Raw genomic sequence first — 22,897 nt, 5'->3', positions numbered from 1 at the left:
GCCGTCACCTTGAAGTAGTATTTTTTTTAGTTCTCATTGTAGCGTGATTTTGCTTTTAGCATCCAGGACAATATCTGATGGAAGATTTAAGTTAATTGAGGTTTTACTTTAGGGGTGGGTGAGTGTGTAGCATTTGATTGGTGAAGAATTTGAAGAGATAAAATAGTTTCCCCTAGATATTACATCAAAATTTTGGCCTGAAATATTTGAATTGTTTAAATTTTTGTGTTATATCTTAGCCTCCTTTGAGGTATGTGCAAGTTAGCTATTATACATAAAATATAATTTACAAAGTTTTTTGATGGAGAGATTTAATTGTATGATTTTTCTGTTTCTCCAAATGTTAATACATATGATGTCACATTTCTATTGTAATGTTCTAGTTTGAAGTGGATGACTGCCAATTTGTTTTCCAGAGTCAGACCTCTTTTGAGTAATTGGTTTATCTCCTCTGGGTTCACTTATGAAACAAAGTTAAAAAGAATTTTAAACTAACAGATGACATCTAATTGCATTTATTTTAAATTTTGGTTTGAGAATGGCCAAAAAAATCTCTTAAGAGTCTTTGAAAAGAAAACTTTGTTGAACTTGACATTGGTGAAAAATCTTAGTTCAAAGGTACTTGACAGTTTTTCAAAAGAACTTGCTGAATTTATTAAGTCTTTTTTTTTTTAGCTCTTGTACAGTGCTTTCTTATTGTAGTTCTGCCATATGATCATGTTAATTGTATGAAGCAATGTGAAATTATGCAGTTCAGTAGTTACTTTTATTTTATTATTTGTAATACCTTATATTTGAAATGAATGATCCGAAAAGTGTGAGAGGAGATACTGTGGAAGAATTGCCAGATCTACCACCATCTTGGAACATAGAGTCTCAAATCTGCCAAGTTGTATTTTAATCTATTTAAGTTTTTAAATAACATATCATGGTATGGAACACTGAATTGGAAGTCAGGATATCTGGGTAGTTTTGAATGCCATTAAATAACCATATGGTATTCCTTGTGGAAGTAATTTACAGTTGGCAGACCCTTAGTCAGTTCACCTGTACCTGATTGGATTGTATTAAAGAAGCTTTGGTTAAAAGCATCTAGGGATTTAGTTAAAGGAATATATTAATGCAGCTATACTATTTCTTCCCTTTTGTGAATACAATATTAAAGTTGAATTAGTGGCAGGTTCTAGATTACTCTTTTAAAAACAGATGACATCCAAATGCTTTTGTTTTAAATTTAAGTTTTTTTTTACTCTTTTAAAATGGCTGAAATCATTCAACTGCATCATGCACTTCATGATAGCACTCTTAATGTAAAAAAGTAATGAACTATAAATATGTGATTATTCTTTCTCCTTATTTGGATAAATCCATTGCATTCATGAATTATGCCTACCCAATCTCAGCTATTTTCAGTTTGTAGTGTGTGGTTAATTAATTAGTGGTTTTACATGTTTACTGATGTCCTTTTTTTGGTGTGAAGTGCCATTCTTAAAGCTCCATCCTGTATTTTAAATTGATACTTTTGTAATTACAACTTTGAGTACTTGTTGGGTATCTCAGGTGGTGGTTGTTGTTTTCATGTAACAATTACTGCTCTCCATCATGTTTACTTTGCTAGATGGTGTTGAAAATCTGGATACTGGATGGCTGACGTGTCAGACTGAAATAAGATTACGTCTACATTATTCTACAAGACCACCTGTCATGATATCCAAGAAAAAATTTAAAAAATCTAGGTTTAGGTATGACCATATATTTGTCATAAGATGCAAAAATTTGTGGTTATTTTAGAGTATGTTAACATTTTTATCCTTCATTTTCTAGTGTTCAGAACAGAATGGTTTTTATTTTTTGTAGTTGGTAAACCAAAAGAATAGCACTTGTAGATAATATTATGAATTTATTTCTATTATCAAGTAACTTCCTAATCCTTTTAATATCAAAGAAGATACTTGTCGTTTGGTCTTCCTTTTACTTACACATTGTTGCCATCATATCATACTTAAATGATTCTCTGACTAGAAATTGTGGTAACTAAATATTGAGTGTGTTTGTGTGTGCACATACACATTAAGTCTCTAATCTTTAGCTTAACTTTCTTTAGGAGAGCAACTTAAATAATGTGTTGTCATAATTTACATAATAAAATCAGTAGGAAAAATTAATATTAGGATAATCCTTCATTGTGTGTTTTGAATTTTTTTGTAGGATGGCTTCTCTCATTGTAAGATTAAAATAGAAGGTTGCTGTTAATACCAGTATTAAGCTATTTGTTAGCATTTTGTAATACTGAACAGTAACTTTGAGAAATAGAACTGAAACTCTGCATATGTAACCAAGTAAGAAGTGAATTTGTGCTTTTTAAAAATTATGTTGTACGTTGTGAATACCCAAACTTTTTAAAGAAAGGTATTGTTTCCTGAGAAATAATGACCCCCAATACATTTTAAATTCTGTGCAACTAAGAGTCCTACTGAATGAAGATCATATAACAGTAGAGTGCTGAAAGAAACTTGAAGGAATCTTGATTATTATAGTGCTATTCTTTCTTAACTATCAATTATTTTCAAAAGAGTGAACTACATTGACATAAATTTTGATGGCTGACCTGTCAGACTGAAATAAGATTACATCTACATTATTCTGCAGTATTGAAAATCCTTTACCTAATTTTTTTTTTTAAAAGAGGTATTGCTATTTGCATTTTTATTATTCACTTATGCACTGCTGAGTAGATTAGGAAAATACAGTAAAGGGAAACATGAGTTTCTTTTAGTCACTAAAGTATATAAAGATCAAAATTAGTGTAGTTGCTTTAAAAACAGATTATTGTAACCACTTTGTTATCTTACCCCTTTGTTGGGATACAAAATGATATTGGTTTATGACTATGAAGAGTATACTTGTAAGATTTCTATCATAAAAATATACCCATAATGTTCTAGTTATGGTGAATCAAAATAGTTTGCATGTTATATTTCCCTGTCTAAATCTTGGTAGATTTTAAAAGTATTATAATAAAGTGGTTAAAAAATTACCCCAAAGAGAGGCAGTATGCTATTACGAAAGAAAAGTTGGAATAGAATCAAGAGACTTATTTTAGTCATATTCATGGCACTAATTCTTAAGGTAAATTTCTTGACTTATGAGCCTCATTTTTTTCTCATCTATAAAATGAGCTTTTGATTAGATAATCTCAAAAAATTCTTTTTAGCTATAAAATGCTTAATGTGAAGTAGTTTATAAGAATAAAGTTTGTAAGATCAGTTCTATTTATCTGTTTTATGGCACAAAGTAAATAAGTTATCTTCTTCTAAAGTAGTGACTTACTAGTGAAGTTCCAAGTTAGGACAGAAAGTAAGAGAAGATCTTGGTTCCTTAGTTACCCATAAACTTAGGATTTTTTTCCCACACTGAAATGTAGAAAGTACACATTAATTAGCATCTAAGATAGTACAAGTATTTCTAGTCCCATTTTATAGGCCCATCCGTTATCTCATGCTGACTTGGAGATAACTTCTGAGTTCTTCAAGGCTATGCCAATGGTGTTATGTTCTACCAAATTGGAAAATCTTAGGGTCTTATGATTGATCACAGACACTATTGTCATCCAAGGCCTAGGCTAGCTAAATTTGGAGAGGCCAAAAGATTAATTACCAGATAATTTTTTTTTGCTATAGCAACTTATGAATATTGTCTATTAAAGGAATGACAGTCAGTCTGTGATAGTCATAGGTGTTTTGATTTATTTTAGGGCAGAGATATGTACTTCACTATTAAAATCAGTAATATAGCTAAGATTCGAATACATTGAGGTATAAACCTGGCCTAAAATGAATTAGATACCTTATTATTCTAGCAATTTACCCCTGCATTAATAAGAAAAGGATTTTATCCTCATTCTCTGGAAAAGATTAATTTACATAGAAGCATAAAAATTTAAGAAATTTGATTTTTACATTATCCATTTTTATTATTGATCTGATTATGAGATTATACTTCTAAAATGAGATCTCTTTAGAAAAAAGATTGATATGCACTGAAAAATGTTACACATAAATGCATACTTAATGTAAAAATGTTTACTTGTATTTCTGTTTAGGTCAATAAATCATTCATTAACCTCCAATGTGCTGGTTACTATGCTAGATACACAGGACATTGAAATTCAATGAGTCAAAACAATCTCCACTTTCAACACCTATTACAGTTTTTGTCACAATTGTATTCTAGCACTTTATTGTTTTCTTTGAGTATAGTTGTAGACTGACCCTTAAGTTTTATACAAGCCAGATTTGGGAACAAAATAGGGTTTCCAGATAGTATGATATTTTTCAGTGAGTTATGGATTTTAAAGTTGTAGGAAACAACTTAGGATTTTTAAATAAAATTCTAGACCTAAAGGTCCTTGTTTGGGGAGGAAATTTCCCTTTATGGTAGAGTATCACAGTATTTAGTACAAATAAACAAATAGAGTCTATATTAGGCTACTTTTCTATAAATAATAGTAATATACTTTAAAATAGCATTCTTTTGAAACTTGTTTATTCCCTCATGAGAGTTATGGCTTTTTTTAAAGGTAATTTTATCAACTAGACTTTTTATCTGTTATTTTGTAACTGTTGAATATTTGAATTATTGTCCATTTAAGTGAGTTCTATTGTCATAGAAGAATTTCCATACATTCTAGTGTCCTAGGAACACTATAGCAAGTGTCACCATTTTCTCAGTTGTTTATGAGCATTCCATTTCTGAGGAATTTGATTTTGTTTACGAGATTGAAATAAAAATGCTACATTAGCTTTCATTTGAGTGATAGCCATAGTACCATACTTGAGAAGCTCCTCCAAAGCTTGTTAGCTCTGGAGATAGACGTTAACATTTATTAAAATTGAGTGGATGATATAGTTATAATTCTGTTCTTACTTTATGTGGGATTTTTTCATGCTACCAATTCAGTTACATGAATCAATTCATTGAAATTACTTAGCTTGTCAGCCATTGGTTCTTAAATGATTAATTATTGTTGTATAATTAATAGAAACTTTTAAATTATACTCTGATTTCAAATATAAATTGTATATGTAATGAAAATTTAAAGACAAAAATTTGTAGTTGACTTCCTTTTTGTTGTCACAAACTATATAGAAAATTGATTTACAGAACAGTATAATTAATAGAAGGCAGGTCTTATGTAACTAGCCTTTGGTATCAGTTTCAGTTAGCCCACAAATTATGTATGCTTGATTCTGTTTTTAATTTACACAGATTCAAGATTATTTTTTCAATCATATCATTTTTGAGTCAATTGAATCCAAAAAGTATCTGTCACAAAAGTAAGACTATTGAGTTTTAGTCCTTCAAACCCATGTCATATGTTAAAATTATTTGGTACTCACTTTAGTTACCCATTTTCATGTCATCTTTTGAAATACTTGATACCCACACATAGTTTCAGTGTTGAATCTATGCACATATAAACAGTTAAGTGTATGAAATTCTCATAATGAATGACAGGTCAACTAGAATTTAGAGAGCTTTAATGTGCGACAGCAGAGTTAACATTATTGTAACTTAATTGAATTTAGAAAAAAAATAACAGCACAACAAAACTGTCATGTTGTTCAGGTGTGTATGTAGGAAAACAAGCCAGTATGCTGTAAAACTATAATTTGCGCCTCAACCTTAGTTTGCAGTATTCCTTCATGCATGCAAGAAATATAATTTCTCTTCTTTATCTTAAAGGTATAGTTAATGTAATATGTTGCCATTTTGAGGTCAGATATTTTAGTACTTCTAGTTTTTAACTGTGTATGTAGAATTTTGTATAGGGTTTTTCTCTTACGCTAAATTTAATTTTTTTTCACTTTTTCATGGTTTATAGGGTAAAAGTGACATTAGAAGGCCCAGAAGATGATGAAGATTGCTTATCTCCCACTATTCATCACAAACTGGCAAAAAATTTAGAGATATCTTTAGTAAGTGATAATGAATTCAAATGTCGTCATTCTCAGCCAGAATGTGGTTATGGATTGCAGCCTGATCGATGGACAGAATATCATGTACAAACAATGAAGCCAGATAATTTGGAATTGATCTTTGACTTTTTTGAAGTGAGTAATTTTAAGTATACCTGCTCACCAATGAGAACTTAGTGTTATTTGTAGGTGTGTGTGTTTTCAGTATGTGATTTTTAATAAATTCTTAACTTTGTACAACTGAAAAGGTCAAAATCGTGTAAATTAATCCTGAGAAGCAAAGTATTATGTGTTACATTTAACTATGTTATATTTCCTACACATATATATAGTTGTTATTCTTATATTATGTAAGCTTCTTGAGAATAGGTATTGTTTTATTCTTTGTATTTATATTTCTCACCACAGCACATAGTAGGCACTTAGTAAATGTCTGTTGATGATTAATTGTTGAGTTGAATTGAAATGAATTAAAATGGTTCCAGCTTTTGCCAGATGGATATCTACCTATCTGGAAAAATTTTATGTCAATAAGATCCAAGTGTGGTTTGTATATATTTCATACATTATATATGTGGATTATAGATTTGCAAACAATAAATGCGTTAAACACACAGGATATAGACTATGCTCTCTATAATGTAACTACGAGAGGTTTTTTGGCAATGAAAGCCTAGTTCTCAAAACAAATATTTATTAATGTTTACAATTAAAACTTAGACAAGTCAGACAGATGAGTTTCAAGAGATAGAATACACACGAGTTAGGTACTCTGTGACTCAGAAATAAAATGAAATTTACCTCAACTGATAGAAAAATAATCTATTACTACTACTCGTCCACTCTTAGCAGTCTCTGAGATGTAGGGAACCAAGATACATATTGGAGTGCTGGCTTTTCTTTATATGCTTGTAGTTGTTGGGCCTACCAGTTATTTTTAATGTATACCTTGCCTGTTATCTGCCTCTGACCTTCTCTGCCTGCCAGTAAGAAGAAGTATCTTCTTTAGCATACCTGGTTACACCATATCACATAGCTATCCTTTGGGAAGCTACACAAAATTACCTGGGCAGAGGGTACTTCAATCAGAAATTTTTCTGTAAATTAATTATTTATGAATTTTAATAGGAGTTCATGGTTATCAATTGAATATAACAGACAGAATTAGATGTTTGCAAGTACAGCTAATAGAACCTGAGATAAATGTAAATAAGTTAAAAGTAAACTAACCTAATTAGTTTTAATCTAAGCGTTTTTAAGAAATAAATTCACTTTTACATTATGATTTGCATTATGATTGTTTTCTTCCTCTTAAAATATTCAGGGGTCATGGGAATTGATATGGAATACTGTCAAATTATAAAAAATTTACAAAGAAACTAATTACTTGTTCTAATACTTAATTTTTCAGGAAGATATAAGTGAAACAGTTGTTCAGGGAGACACACTTCCAGGACATGTTGGTACTGCATGTCTGTTGTCTTCTACTATTGCGGAAAATGAAAGAAGTGCAGGAATTCTCACACTTCCCATCATGAGCAGGAATTCAAGAAAAGCAATTGGCAAAGTTAGAGGTATATCTGATAGCAAATCAGAGGTTATGTGAGGTTTTGCGGTGTAAGCTAAAATTACTATCCTAAATTATAATTTTAATTGATTTTAAATTATAGCATTAGAAGGGAAAGGAGAAGGAAATAAGAAATATGTGTGGAGTGTTGGTGTTTGTGGGGCATATCTCCTTAGCTCTTTACACTTAATTATACATTTAATGGGAGCAGTGTAGTTTAGTGGATAATGTACTGTACTTGGAGTCAGGAAGACCTGGATTCTTCACATCTGCATTCTGGCATTTCTTTGTCATGTGACCTTGGGCAAGTCAGTTAACTTCTGTGCCTCAATTTTCCTCATCTATTCAGTGCATCTAATGATAGCATCCACCTCACCCAGTATACTGGAAGACTTCTTCGTGATGGGTAGTTGTGCACCATGTAAATGTTATTCATAATTGATCACTCACATTAAGCAATGCATAAAACAGAGAGACTTACCCTTGCTAAAGATTTTTGTCACTGATCTAGGAGATTCAGAACATATTCCAGGTTATAGAGAGGCTCCTTGTTGGTGGTGAGATTCTCTAGATGTTTTTGTTTGCTGATCATATGAATCCTGAGAATGTTGCAGAACCTTCTGGAAAAGATCCATAACCATTCAGGAGTTAGGCTTTATTATCTACACAAGAAAGACCAAGTGGCTGATGAATTTTTATTGCACAGATTATGACTCACTTCTAAGAAAACCTGTAGGGCTTGTCCATCAATACAATATGAATGGACAAATTATATCAAAAATGAGGAAATTGCAAAGTTCCTTTAATGAGCTCAGTTGTGCCTGGAAACAAGAGCCCATCTTTTTAATAACAGTTTTACACCTGTGGTGTTGTATATTTATGAGACATAGAACACAATAGTCTCTCAGGAATTGAAGGCAGTGAGGAAGTGCATAGTATTTGTGAGTGAGGTGCAGTATATAAGCAATGAGGAATTTTTAAAAAGGAGTAAAAGATACAGAGAAAATGCATGATAGAAAAAGAGATGAGTTGGTCATGGGGGGAGGCGAATGATTATAAAGAGCAACCCTAGTTCTGATAACCTCACAGTGACAGGAGAAAGTGAGGAAGTCTTCCAGCATGGTGAACAGATCCCCACTGTGGTGAACTTAACAGCAGGACATAGACAAAGGATCCACATTGTAGAAGCAGGAATGGATGGCTTGCATTTTTTATTGTTGAATAGAGCATCAAAACCAGTGAAATCATAGTTTTCTCTGCCTATTCACTGATTTCATAAGACATTTTGTCACTTATAAGTTAATTGAATAAGTTTTATGGTATGTTTTAAAATAATTTTGCTTTTTCTCTTTTTTCCCTAAAAGTTGATTATATAATTATTAAGCCATTACGAGGATACAATTGTGATATGAAGTGTTCATTTTCAAAGTACTGGAATCCAAGATCAGCTCTCGATGTTGGACATCGAGGTGCAGGAAACTCTACAACAACTACCAAGTAAGTTTTTTTTAAATTTATAGTTATGAAGCAAAAAAATTGCTTAGTGTATAATATGGAAAATCAAATTTCTCTACATATATTCCAAATTTCTGTATTTAATGTTTGCCTTTGCATAATAGTCACAGGTTTATTTTGGAAGGGGCAAGTAGATTAAAAAAAAAAAAGATTGTTCCTTAAAATGTAAAGTAGTTCTTTCATTACTATGTGTATCACTCTAAAGCATTTAAATGTACTTTTTTATATGATAAGCTGCTAAGAATTTTTAATTTTGCTTAAGCAAAAATTTTAGAAGCTATAGTCTCTTTTTTTAAAATATTCTGTCAACTACTGAATTGATAAAGGGGAGATAGAAATAAGAAGACCCAGTAGTATAGTAGTGTACTGAATATGAAGACACAGGTGGAATTTTTTTCACTTTTATCTATAGGTATCTGATATTTGTTTCTAGCTGGCAGCATGTGGACACTTGTCTTTGTGACTTGTAGATCAGGCTGATTTTATTGTATACAACAAGCCAGAATCTTTTTATAATACTTGTCTTTTCCTTTCCCAGTAAGTTACTTTTTAGACTCCAGAGTATAATGAAAAAAATATTGGAGTATTTCTTAAGGAAACCTGGGTTCTCATCCTGAATCTACAACTAGAGAATTCTGTGATCTAAGAACAAACTTCATTGAACCTTTTTGCCTCTCTTGTCTCTAAAAGTAGAGAGTTAGACTGATGATCTCTCAGATCCTTTTTATCTTCAAAATCTTTTGCATATAGGAAATAGACGGTAGAGGAATATTTAACAGACACTAATTTGAAGTAGATTTTGTGTCTTACTCAGACACAGACAAGCAGCACACACTCCTTATTTTTGTGAAGATTTTTGCAAACTGCTCCAGGATAGGATCATGTTCTGCCCTAATTCCCTTAGCTCAGGAGAGAGACTACACCCTTCCTTCTCCCTCCCATTTATATGTATATATATGTATATTTATATTTATATATGTGTGTATGTACATGTGTACGTATTTCTATGTGTGTATATATACATACCTGTGTGTATTTGTATCTAATATATATGTATTATATTATCATCTGTATAGAGATTACATTAGAACCTGTGGGACCTAATCACTAAGTGAAATCTGTAATATAGAAGGAGACAAGAAGTAGGCCCAGGATAGACTTGGAGGAACATACTGATTATTAGTGAGTTTGACCTAGATGAAGGACCAGTGAAGGAGATTAAGGAGTGATTAGTAGTGATTGTGACAGTAGGAGAACCAGAGAAAACAATGTCACAAAAACTTGGAGAGAAAAGAGTATTCAGGAAGGAAGGGATGGAATTTAAATCAATTGGCATCGAAGATTTAGTGTCTTTAAAAAAAAAAACAGCTATCAAGGAGCCACAAGAAAATCACTAGCTTTGGAATTAGTAAGCCAGTCAGGTGGGGAATCAGCATTCCTTTCTTCCCATTCCAAAATTCTCTTCCCACTTGGCCACCTTGATTAGTGTCTTCCCATCCTCACCTCCCTTTGCAAAAGTGTTTGAGAATGGTCATCCATTACTCTCAGTTCTCTGTAATTTTATGTTCTTTGCAACATATTTTTTTACTGTGAATTAGAAAATCATCAGACATAAACATTTCCATATACAAAGAAGGTCAGAAAAGATTATATATTGAAGTATGAATCTTTACATGCAGCTTGTTTTTTTTAACATATATTAAATTTAGTATAGTAGTCCCAAGATCATCCTGCATCACCTTCTGAACTACCTTTTGCTTTTCTTTTGCGTTCTTTTTAAGATAATTCTTTGATGTTCTTTTTATTTGTATCATCACTGTTCTCCAGCCTTTCCTCCAGTAAAAAGCTCTTGCTTGTAACAAGCACAGTAAAACAAAAACAAATTTTTGTTTTATTACTTGGTATGAACTTATTTCCCCACCCAAAGGATGGGGAGGCATCCTTGTTTATCATTCTTGTGGAGTATTGGTCACTAGGTCTTAAGTTTTCCAAAATTATTTTCCTTATCAGTGCTGTGGTCATTGTATAAATTTCTGCTCATATCACTGTATCATTTCATAGAAGTCTATCTAAGCTTTTCTGAATCCATGCCATTTTTTATTTCTTATGGTGCCTCCTTGGCTTCCCATTCTCTTGCTACAAAATAAAATGCTGCCATTTTTTTAAACAAATAGATCTTTTCATTTTGTCTTTGATCTTTTTTATAAATAGGCCTAGTGATGGCATTGTTTAGTCAAAAGGTGTATGCTTCTTAATGACTTTGGGGGGTATAGCTTCAAATTGTTTTCCATAATGGCTGTACCAATTCACAGATCTACCAACAGCTGTCCTCCCACAGATCCTGCAGTCATTATAGAACCCATCTTTATAATTTCCTGCTATAGCATGGCTTATATCTTGTCTAGGGTATCTTCTCCACATGAAGGCTTATTTTATCTCTTCGCAAAAGAAAAAAAGATTAGTCAAATTGGTCACATTTCTATTTTATGGTTACTAAAATTAGCATCAATTTGAATAAATACATCATTGTTAAAATATTCTTAAAATATACTATATATGAAACCTTTTGAATTGTTGACTTTTTAGAAGTGTTTACTTTTAAAAATAGTCTGCTGATGATTTGTCTCCTCTATTTCAGGCTTGCTAAAGTACAAGAAAATACAATTGCTTCTTTAAGAAGTGCAGCTAGTCATGTATGTAAAATTTTTTCCCCTTAAATAACTTGTAACTATTGGGATAGAGAAAATGATATATAAATTTTTCAGTAATCTCAGAGTCAAAAAGAAATTCGTAGGGATTGCTTTAGGAGCCAGTTTATCTTTTAAAGATGTTTATCAGAATGTGTACTTCTGAAAATTTTGGGCAAATTATTTCTCGAGTGTTTCTTCTTCTGTGAAATTACTGTACTCTCTGTCATTGACCTGCAGGGTTGTTTTGAAGAAAGCCCTTTACAAACATTAGATATGCTTTGGAATTTGAGTAGTCATCAAGTGAGGAATATTTAGAATTGAATCTCTTTTTTCAACTTAAAGGATTTGCCACTTTTTTTTTTTTTGCTAATGGCCAAATGAAGCATCTCTAGAATTCCATCGTTTTTAAATTTCCCCATTTTGTCAAGAGTGACAGGAATGATTTGAAATCTTACTTAGGCCAGGACTTGTTTACCAGGTTTTACTGAGGTGTATTTCTTTAATATGTACTTTGCCACAATAATTTTAGTTGGAATTTATTCCTTGTTAAGGAATTCAGTAGTTATGTGTACATGATTTTACATTTTGATTGTTCAGTCATTTCAATTGTGCTAGATTCTTGGTGACCCTATTTTGGGGGTTTTTTTTGGCAAAGATACTGGAATGGTTTTCACATTTCTTTTTCCACCTCATTTTACAGATGAAGAAACTGAGGCATACAGGGTTAAGTGACTTGCCCAGGCCCTGTTTGAACTCAGGAAGATGATGATTATTCCTGATTTTATTCTCTGCACCAGTTAGTGTGTACTATCAACATTTTGTAATTTTCAGAGCTTTTTATAAATACAAGTTATAGTCTTGTACATTTTATCCTTAAGTTAATGTTTTGGGTATGAAAAAATTATCTTTGTGTAGTATTCATTGTAATGATAAAATGACTTAAGAGAACACAAAATGAAAGTAAAACATCTTACTAAGTTCACCTTACTACTACTCTAGAAATTTTTTCTTTTCATTGCCTTTTGATCATGACATCTCTTGGAGCTATAAGACAGTAGCAAGGCAGTTATGATTTTTCCCAAAAGGAAAATAAAACCAATACTCCCTATAATATTTCAGAATTAAAGAGGATCAAGCCAGTATATTGTCTTATTTCTGTAGAAAATATTCTTTTACATATAACTTAATGAAATACAGTCTTTCAAGGAACTGATAAATCTTTGATTGGAGATTATGTAAAATTGGATCTTCCATTTTGTTTCTTGTAATGTGTATGAAGAACTCTAATGCTAAGTTGAAGAATATTGAAAAAGCTAAAGTTTTGTAAATATTTGGTTTTTCTTTATTGATTGATTATAGATTGTACCTGTTTACTACCTATTAGGATATATAAACTAGTCTGATAGAGATGAGACATGGAACTTTTTCAAATATTAGTCATGCTTGTACTTTTGAATAAAAGGAAAAATGTTTTGAGGAAAATAATGAGTCTTTACCCTCACTTTTCACTTCTAGAGGTTAAAGTTTAACCTGTAACGAATTCTTCCTTGTAAGATATCTTTACCCTGAAAAATTTAAGGGTTTTGAGCAAAACTGTTCTTCTAAGGTTACTGTATTTTTGAATACTTTTTTGAGTATCCAAGCTGTTTTTGTAGACCTTGTATATTTAAAGAGAAAGGGATTTGAGAAATAAAAGTGATTTGATTATAATAAATGGTAATGCTAAAAGTGATTTTTGCCATTAGCTTTTGAAACTGACTTAAGATGTCAGAATTAGGGAATGTGGGGAGTAAATTGCAAAGACCTGTTTGTCAAAACGAGATGACTAGTGAATAGGAGGAGTGATTTTTAATGTTAAGCATTAGAATTGACTTAGGATATAAGTGGGGAAAATGTTGGGAAGATAGATTATAAAATTGTATTTGTCAAGATGAGATGGTGAGTATATAGAGATGTTTAATTAGTACTGAAAGTAGGGGGAGCTAGGTGGTGCAGTGGATAGCACCAGTACAGGAGTCAGGAGGACCTGAATTCAAATCTCACCTCAAACAGTTGACACTCAGTAGCTCTGTGACCTTGGGCAAGTCACTTAACCCCAATTGCCTCAGAATATCTGGTCACTGGATTCAGATGGCTCTGGAGGAGAAGTGAGGCTGGTGATCTGCATAGCCCTCCCTCACTCAAAACAAAGTCAATTGCAAATGATGTCATTATTTCTCTGATGGCATGATCTTCTTTGGCAATGAAGAACGGACACAAACACAGGGACACCAAGACACACACACACACACACACACACACGTACACACCCCTTTTTACCTGTAGTTGGCATCAGCCTTGTCCATTAAAGACAAAATAGTTTTCATAAATGAAAAGTTTTTTCTTTTAATGTTTATATGCCATCATGTTTCTCCATCATTGGTTACAGGAATTCTTATAATGATTGAGAGGAGAGAGACTTAGAATATCAGGGACAATTTTGGCTGACAGGTACCCTCTTCTTACTTTTTGTCACTTAGGATATAGTCCTTGGTGCTGTTCTTACTTGAACTCAGACTAAAACATCACATTCTTTTATGTCCTCTTTTCCTACCTAAAGTGGTGCATTTATAGGCACTGAAATGCAGTGATCTATACAGAAGGGTTTTTGAAGGGAGCATCCACACGGAGGTCATGAGTCTATCAAAATGTCAAGGTGACATTGCATTGGGAATTATTTTAAAATATTCTTGAACAGTTATATTTTGACTCAGGAATATTCTTGATTAGTAGAAATATGTTGACTGGCTGGAATTTGTTGTTTATTGGCATCTTTTAAGTTTATTACATTCTTTGTTAAATTAAGCAAGATAATATCTACAGGAGAGTAAGTATGATGCTTGGTAGACAAGACTAGAATTGAACAAAGATTAATTTAAATTCATTACTGTCTAGAATTACAAAAACAGAACTCAGAAAAAAATGTATCTGACCACAGAGCAAAATTTTTAGGAGATTTTCTCATTCTTAGTGTCATTACTTGCTCTTCTTAAATTTGTGCTTGCTTTAGTTTATCATTAGTGTAAAATGCGACTGAAATTCCTTCAAACCATTAAAATACAAGGTATTAATAATTTGCATCAGTTAAAACCATCAGTTTTACTCAGCAGAAACTAAATTCAGTATTATGTTTTTAATTTGATCATGGGTGTGTGTGTGTGTGTGTGTGTGTGTGTGTGTGTAAAACTCACTCAAGTGACGTCAAATTTAGCAACCTGTAGAAACTAAATTCAGTATTATGTTTTTAATTTAATCATTGTGTGTGTGTGTGTGTGTGTGTGTGTGTGTGTAAAACTCAAGTGACGTCAAATTTAGCAACCTGTCTACAATTTATACTCTTGGAGTGATTCATGGTATGTGTCACAGACAATATGTGCAACCTGAATTTTGCTTTCGTATTCCACATTATGCCTCATGCATTATCTCAACATTTTCATTGTTATGTAGCATGAACTGTTTTTTTTTTAAGTATTCTTATTGTCCTTAACTTTTAGTAATAATAGCAAGGTTGTTAATAACAGCTTTGTCTGTAATAATAATTCTGAATGGTAGTGACTTTTCTCTTCTAAAATTACACAATAAATTTGTACATATAAACTAAATCATATCCTAATTTTTCATCTGTACTGCTCTGTAAATTTTAAGGTTTCCGATAGCACCATAAGATTTGCCTTAATGCTTAATCACTTGTTTTTTTTTTAGGGTGCAGCTTATGTAGAATTTGATGTTCATCTATCAAAGGATTTTGTACCTGTTGTGTATCATGATCTCACTTGTTGCTTGACTATGAAAAAGGTATGCTAAGATTGTTTTATGAAAGTAATTAAGAACCAGTGAATTGTCCTTTCATGATAGTTAGCTTTTCAAAAAAATGTAGTGAATTTCCTCATGAAATAAATTCTTCTCAAATGCCAGATGAATAGTATTTTCCAGGGTATTTGACTTAAAACAAATTCTTTTTCATTTTATTTTCTTCTTTGAATATTTTATTTTGGAGGAAAATACTGATGCTAATACCAAACAGTACACTGAAACAGCAAGGACAGAGTATAGGAGAAAGAAAGATAGAGTCTTCTTCTTTCCTTTTCCTCCAGGTTCAGATTTTGAGTTCAAGTTACACTTCTAACATATGGCCATGTGACCCTAGGCAAGTAACTTAATTTGTTAGTGTTCTGGAAAGTAACTTAGACTCTTATAAGTTTCAGCGAAGGTGCTGATCTACATTGGTAGAGTGGGTTTCCTCACCCAGAATTTTCCTTCAGCAATGAAATCATAGATCCAGTTCCTACCACTATATTAAAAAGCAACTTGTCATAATAGAGAGCTGACCTCAGAGTCTGGAAGACTTGGATATGTCTTTCCTTTGATACATACTAGATATATGGTTATGAATAAGCAATTAACCATTGCATTTTCTTTATTTGTAAAATTAGGGCTTTGGACTAGATGATCTATAAACTCCTTTCTAGCCCTAAGATGTTGAAGTTTGAAAGGAACATATAGATACAAATTATTTAGTAAAATCAGGATTACTGAATCACACTCTGAACAATTTGAAAGGACTTCACAAAGGAAATTAGCAATTAGAATAGTTTCTAGGATATTGATTTTATTGATTATAATATTAGCATTATATTGATACTGCTGTAGCCCCTTTCCTGCAGAGAAGGAGCCCCACCCCTCACCCCCGCACAAATTTATATAGTTAGAGAGACCCAAGAAAACAAATTTGTCTCCGAAGAAGAGTGGGTGGTAAGTCTGCTAGAATTTATAAAGTACTGTTCTAAGTATTAGGGATACAATGAAAGGCAAAAAGAAAAGTAATTATTCTTCCACCTGTATAATTCTAGTCTCACTTTATTCTTTATCTGCAGTCTTTTTCTAATATGTTGCTGAAGGACCAGATTTAAATGCTGTTGATCTAGCTACACAATAAGAATTATTCAATGACTTTGCTTTTCCTGTGCAATTGATTAGACAAACCAAACTCTTACTGATTGGGAATCTGATATGGAAGACTTCAATATCCTGAGATTTGATGTATTCAGTCCAATGTCATCTATAAACAAGAACATATAGAAGACAGCACCATTAATAGGAAGTCTTCCTTTTTGTCTCTGTTTTGAATATCTTTCACAGCAATGGGCACTTGTAACCCTGATTATAGTAGTTATTTATATGCATAATAATATTAATAAAATTAATAAGGGTTTTTGAATAAAGTTCTCATTCCAAGAAACATATTTGATTTTTGACCTGGGAGAAAACCCATTTCAATTCAGGTCAGCAAGCAAGTATTGAGTACTTTATGTACTGATCATTGTACTAGGCACTGAGGTATAAATAAAGGCAAAGGACAGTCTTCCGTGCTTAAGGAACTTACGTTCCAATGGGAGAGATAATATTCAAGCAACCAAGTATAAACACTAGATATGTAGGATAAATTGGGGGTGGTCTCTTAGGGAATTCATTAACATTAAAGAGGACTGAGATTACTTATAGAAGGAATTTTAGTTGAAACTTGAGGGAAATCAAGAAGCCAAGAAGTAGAGATGAGGAAGAAGAGAATTTCAGGCTTTCAGGACAGCCAGTAAAAATGCAAGGAATCCAGAGGTGAGTTTTGTGCAAAGAATAGCAAGGAAATCAGAGTCAGAGGAGAGAGTAAGGTGTAACTAATACTGAGTAGTAAAAAGAACCAGGTTGTGAAGAGCTTTAAAAGCCAAATAGGATTTTATATGTGAACGTAGAGGTAATAAAGAGCTGCTGAAGTCTACTGAATTAGGAAGCAAGGAGGAATGAAGGAAGGAAAGATTTATTAAGAGCCTATTCTGTGCCAAGCACTTTACAGATATTATCTCATTTGAGCCCTCTAATAACCCTGGGAAGTATCTATTATTGTCCCCATTTTACAGTTGAGGAAACTGAGGCAGAGATCTTTCTGAATCTAGGTTCTGTGCTCTTTAGCCAATGTGATTTCTAACTGCCTCCAGGATCACTTTGATAGCTGAGCAAAGGATGGACTAGATTGAGGAGAAACTTGAGGCAGAGAGGTCAACCAGCAAGCAATAGCTGGCCTCATGAAGTGATAAAAGTCTGCACCAGGATTGTGGTAGTGTCACAGGAAAGAAGTTGGAATCTCTTGGAGATCAAAAGATTGGAGATGGGGGCAGGGTGAAAGTGAGGGGTCAGAGTGACTCCTAAGTTGCAATTCTGGGTGATTGAGAGGATGGTGGTACTTTCTACAGCAGCACTTCTTAAACTGTGGGTTGCGAGTAGACAAAGTTTAAGAAGCACTGCTCTACAGTAATAGTTAAGTTAAGGAGAGACACAGGGTTTTGGGGGAAAAGATAATGTGTTCAGTTTTATACATGTTGAGTATAGGATGTTTATGCTGAGTATGGTATGTTCAAAATTCTCCATTGGCAGTTGGAGACTGGAAGTCAGAAAAGTACAGAAAGTTAAGAGGAAAGGAAGTTGAAGCACTGATTGTAGATAGCCTTTTTAAGGAGTTTGGCCTTGAGAGAAAGGATAATAGTTAATGGGGATGGACAGATCAGGTGAAAGTTTTTTGATGATGGAAGAGGTAATGGGAATACTTGTAGTCCAGTTGGAAGAGCAGCCCAGGTACACAGAGATTGGAGATTAGTGAGAGAGTGGGGAAGAGAGAGGGGCAGTTTGCTGGAAAAAGATGGGATGAAACAGGATCCTTTTTGTTGGTAAAAATGTTGCCTTAGTTAGAAGGGCTCCTTCTTCATGTAAAACAGGAGGAGATAATAGCAAAGACATCTGAATGATGTGAAATGAGAAGGGCAGAAGAGGAAACTTTTGGTGAATGACCTTAATTTTTTCAGTGAAATATATCAAGGTTCTCAGGTGAGAGTGTGAAGTAGGGGTTACCATGAGAAGTTTGAAGAAGGAAAAAAAAAGGCTTGAAAAACCACAGTAATGAGTGGTATAGTGAATTAATTAGAGAGGTGTAAAAGGATTGCCTTACTACTGTGAGGGCCCATTTGAGAATGTAACACAAATCTATAGTGGACCTAGTTAAAATGGTTTCATGATTTTTCCAGTGTAATGCAATAGCATGTGAATAGAATAAAGGTAAGGAATGGTAGGAGGACAAGATTGGCAATAAAATAAGGGGGCAAGGAGCTGATAAGAAAAAGGTAGTGTTAGTTTGAATGTGTTCGCCTAAGGGAAGTGGGGAGAATGTAAGAACTGAGAGATGAAAGGATTAGAAATCATAATAAGAACAAAGAACAGTGTTAGGGGTTGTGAGAGGATAAGGTGGAATGATGAAAGATTATGGTCAGAAAAAGGAATTTCAGTGTTTATGACCTTTGAAGTGGAAGCATATGACAATCCCTGTGTGTAGCTGAGTGGCTTGGAAGAGTAGGTCATCGGAAATGGGTAAGTTGAGGAACACAGCAGTTAGTGTCTTTGAGGGATTGTTAACACATATGTTGAAATCCCTATAAGGGCAGGAGTTGGGAAGGAGAGAGCTAGGTGTCAAACTAGCGAGGAAAATACCCTTGAAGTTAGTGGATACCTACCAAAGTCTTGAACAGATGACAGTATAGATAGAATGAACTTTAAAGGAGTAAGTAGAGGTTGCTGATTGAGAGAGTGGATGTGGCAGAGGGAGCAAGGAGTATTCTGACTCTTAACAGTATGATCAGTTGGGATATTAGTGAAAATTCACCAAGGATACTGTATCATCAGGAAGGAGCTAGACCTCAGTGAGTTTAAGATGATGGAAGGAGTGAGAAATTCTGGCAGCTCGGTTGTGCTTTGGATTCAGTGTTTGACCTAGAATTAGGGGAAACCTATGTTGATATCCAGCCTCAGATACTTATCAACTCTGTGACCCTGGGCAAGTCATTTAACCTCTGCCTTAGTTTCCTCAACTGTCACAATAACTGCATTATTGTGAAAATCAATAGAATATTTATAAAATGCTTAGCACAATGCCTGGCACATAATAGGTGGTTAATAATCTCCCCTCCCCTCCCCTCCCCACCACTTCTGTTTCATAAAGCTGTAAGTTATGAAATTATAGTCTCCAGAGAATTAAAGTAGTTGGAGAAAGATACATGCTGGGCATGAATAGACTGCAAGGGAAGTTGCATAAAGGATGATCACAGAGATACATAACCAGAAAAGAAAATGGGTCTGTCATGTAGTAAGAGTGAGGGAAAAAAGATTAACAGTAATGTAAAGTGATCCAAAGGAATGTCCCAGACACATTAGGTGACATGGAGAAGAGTTGCAGAGAATGAGAAGGTGTGAAGTTGTAATTTGCAACACTTCGAAGGAATATCCACACCAATGAGATAAATCACAGGACCATCAAAGTATCAGAATGTTAAAGGTGTCAGACTCTAGACTAAATGCTGTTTTCTGAATTTACATTTACTTTTTTTTAAGAAATATTAAAAAGTGTGCCCTATTAAAATTTTATTTTATCTTTGCTTTATGATAAAGCATGTTTTATCATACTTTGGCAGTGATTCTGGCTTCTTCAAGCTAACCTATCAGTCAGTCAGCAAATATTTATTAAGCACCTACAGTGTGCCAGTCATTGTGCTAGGCGTAAGGGCTACAGAGGAAAAACAAAATGAAACAGTCCTTGCCGTCAAGGAGTGGAGATAAAAGATACATATATAAAGATACACATAATTAATAGGAAGTAACCTTTTGAGAAGAATTATTAGCACCATTGTTAGTGGAATGTAAGCTTTACAAATCCTTTTTTAGCAGGAAACACTTTGTTTACAGACCTAGTAATGAATTTTGTGTCTTGCAAAATTTAGAAAACTTTGACGAAGACTATTATTGTAATAATAAAGAAATGATGAAGAAGAGCCCCCTACACCATTAATTTCTTCTTTTCTATATAGTCTGAATCCTCATTTTTCACAGTTTTTTTATGTGATACACTTGGAATAATAGAATTTGTAAATGACTTGGAATACATTCAGTGAAGCTTAATAATCTTTCTGATTTTTTTTAAAAGAAATTTGATCATGAACCAACAGAACTGTTTGAAATTCCAGTGAAAGAATTAACTTTTGAACAACTCCAGCTGTTGAAGGTAATAAGAATTTAATTTTTCTTTAACTTTAGAAGTCCTTTCTACATATGAAGAATCCAGTCAATCTGCTATCAGATATTAGTAAAGTGTGCTTCATATTTCTATTACTGGGAATAAATTTCATAGAATTCAGAATTTGAAATGGAAAGGACCTCAGAGGCCACTGGATCAAACAGTAGAAACAAGAATCCCTTTAAATGATATCCCTGAAAGAGAGGAATCCAGTACTTTACAAGGGGACCTTTTCAATTTTTGGTTAGTTCTAATAGAGAATAAATCTTTTATTAAAATAAGCCTAATTTTCCTTTGTACTGCTTTCACCTGTTGCTTCTGGTTCTGTTTTTTGTGTTCAAGCAGGACAAGCCTAATTCCTTGTTCTATATGATACCTCTTCAAATATTTGAAGACAATATTTGTCGATTTTGATGCTCTGTACCATCCTGGTTGTCCACAGGACTCTCTGCAGTTTATAATTGTCTCCTAAAATCATTACCTAGAGTGGAACAAAATTTTTCATATGTGGACTGACATAGGCAGAATAATAAATAATGTGACTGTCAGTTTCCTAGTTCCGAATGCTGTTATCTCTCAGTGTACCCTAAGATTTCATTAGCTTTCTTGGTCACCGTATCTTGTTGACTCAATATGCTTTTCGGACTAACTTCTGTCTAGAGCTGTCTGATCCTGTGTGAAGTCAGTTTCTGGAACCTAGGTATCAAAAATTGCATTAACTCTTTCAAATGTCATTTCAACAGATTAAACCTATATTTAAACCACTTCTGATTTTCATTCTCACCTATCCCTCTTTTAAGGCATCTCTGTTAACCATGCCATGTATGCCTCTATCCAAATCAGTAAAAAAGACAGCTGCAAAGTATAGGGCCAAGAACAGATCTCTTGGTAAGTCAATTGGAGACCTCTCTTTATTGACATGGAGCTGTTAGTTCAAACTCTTTGGGTGTGGACATTCAGCCAGTTCTGAATCCATCTAACTGAGCAATTGTCTAGTGTATATCTCTCCATCTTTCCTGCAGGAAGAGCATTAAACTTTTTCAGATGCTTTGCTAAAAGTAAAATTTACCTAGACCATATCGATTTTTCTTATTTACCAGTCTAGCAGCCATGTTAAATAAATGAAATTGAGTTAGTTTTAATTGACTTGTTCTTGATTAAGTCGTGTTGCAACTTTTCAATCACTTTATTTTTCTACATGAAATTTAACCATCTCATTTAATAATATGCTCTAAATTTTTTCCAGAAATTGTAGTTTGAAGACTCTATGCTTTTCCTTTTTTGAAAATTGGAGTGACAGCATACCTTTTTCAAACCGTTGGTACCTTTTCTCTTCTCCATGATCTTTCTTAAAAGAAAAATTGTTTCATTTTTGTTTTTACAATATGTATATTTCCCAGTAAGATCTAGGAATCAAGAGAAGCTGGATGTCTTATCTTGATTATCTTTATCCAGACGGGAGATGGAAAGATTACATATCGAAATCGTGGGTGACAGTGAACTTAAATGGAAGGGAATGGCTGAATTCAGGTGATCATTATATATAGTACTGTGGGCAATAATCCCTCAGAAGAAATGGAATAGCCCTCATGGTCAATAAAAGGGTGAGAAAAGTAGTACTGAAGTATAATCTCACAAATGACACATTGATATCCGAACAAACCATTAAGCATCATGGTAATAATAACTGTGCTCCAACCACTGATGCTGAAAGAGACCAAAATTACTCAGTTATATGAAGACCTATGTCATCTTCTAGAAATAACACACATACACAGTCACATTTATCATAGCGGATTGAATGCTAAAGTAGGAAATCAGAAAATAATTTAGATAACAGGTAAGTTTGGCCTTGAGAGTACAAAATAAGCTGGGAAGAGACTGAAAGCTTTGTCAAGATAATTAGCTGGTCATAGCACTCTTTTTCAACAGTTCCAAAGGTGACTCAATATGTGCACCTCACCAGCTAGTCAATATCAAAATCAGATTGATATACTTTGTA

The 22,897-nt window shown here is 33.3% G+C and overlaps 1 protein-coding gene across 9 annotated transcripts in view; it reads left to right on the top strand.

The window, feature by feature from the left end:
• The window catches only part of GPCPD1 (glycerophosphocholine phosphodiesterase 1), a 102,615-nt gene that overhangs the window by 28,732 nt on the left and 50,986 nt on the right, over positions 1-22,897 (top strand). For all 9 annotated transcript variants that reach the window (XM_072634407.1, XM_072634408.1, XM_072634403.1 and 6 more), the window contains 7 exons: positions 1,619-1,742; positions 5,885-6,113; positions 7,390-7,552; positions 8,910-9,042; positions 11,699-11,753; positions 15,492-15,584; positions 20,806-20,883. In XM_072634407.1, the coding sequence (XP_072490508.1) occupies positions 1,619-1,742; positions 5,885-6,113; positions 7,390-7,552; positions 8,910-9,042; positions 11,699-11,753; positions 15,492-15,584; positions 20,806-20,883 (875 nt within the window). The remainder of the gene's footprint in view (positions 1-1,618; positions 1,743-5,884; positions 6,114-7,389; positions 7,553-8,909; positions 9,043-11,698; positions 11,754-15,491; positions 15,585-20,805; positions 20,884-22,897) is intronic.

Source organism: Notamacropus eugenii, chromosome 1 (genome assembly GCF_028372415.1).
Source record: "Notamacropus eugenii isolate mMacEug1 chromosome 1, mMacEug1.pri_v2, whole genome shotgun sequence".
Taxonomy (NCBI): Eukaryota; Metazoa; Chordata; class Mammalia; order Diprotodontia; family Macropodidae; genus Notamacropus; species Notamacropus eugenii.
The sequence above is the reverse complement of the archived record's forward strand: the minus strand, read 5'-3'. Positions and strand labels throughout refer to the sequence as shown.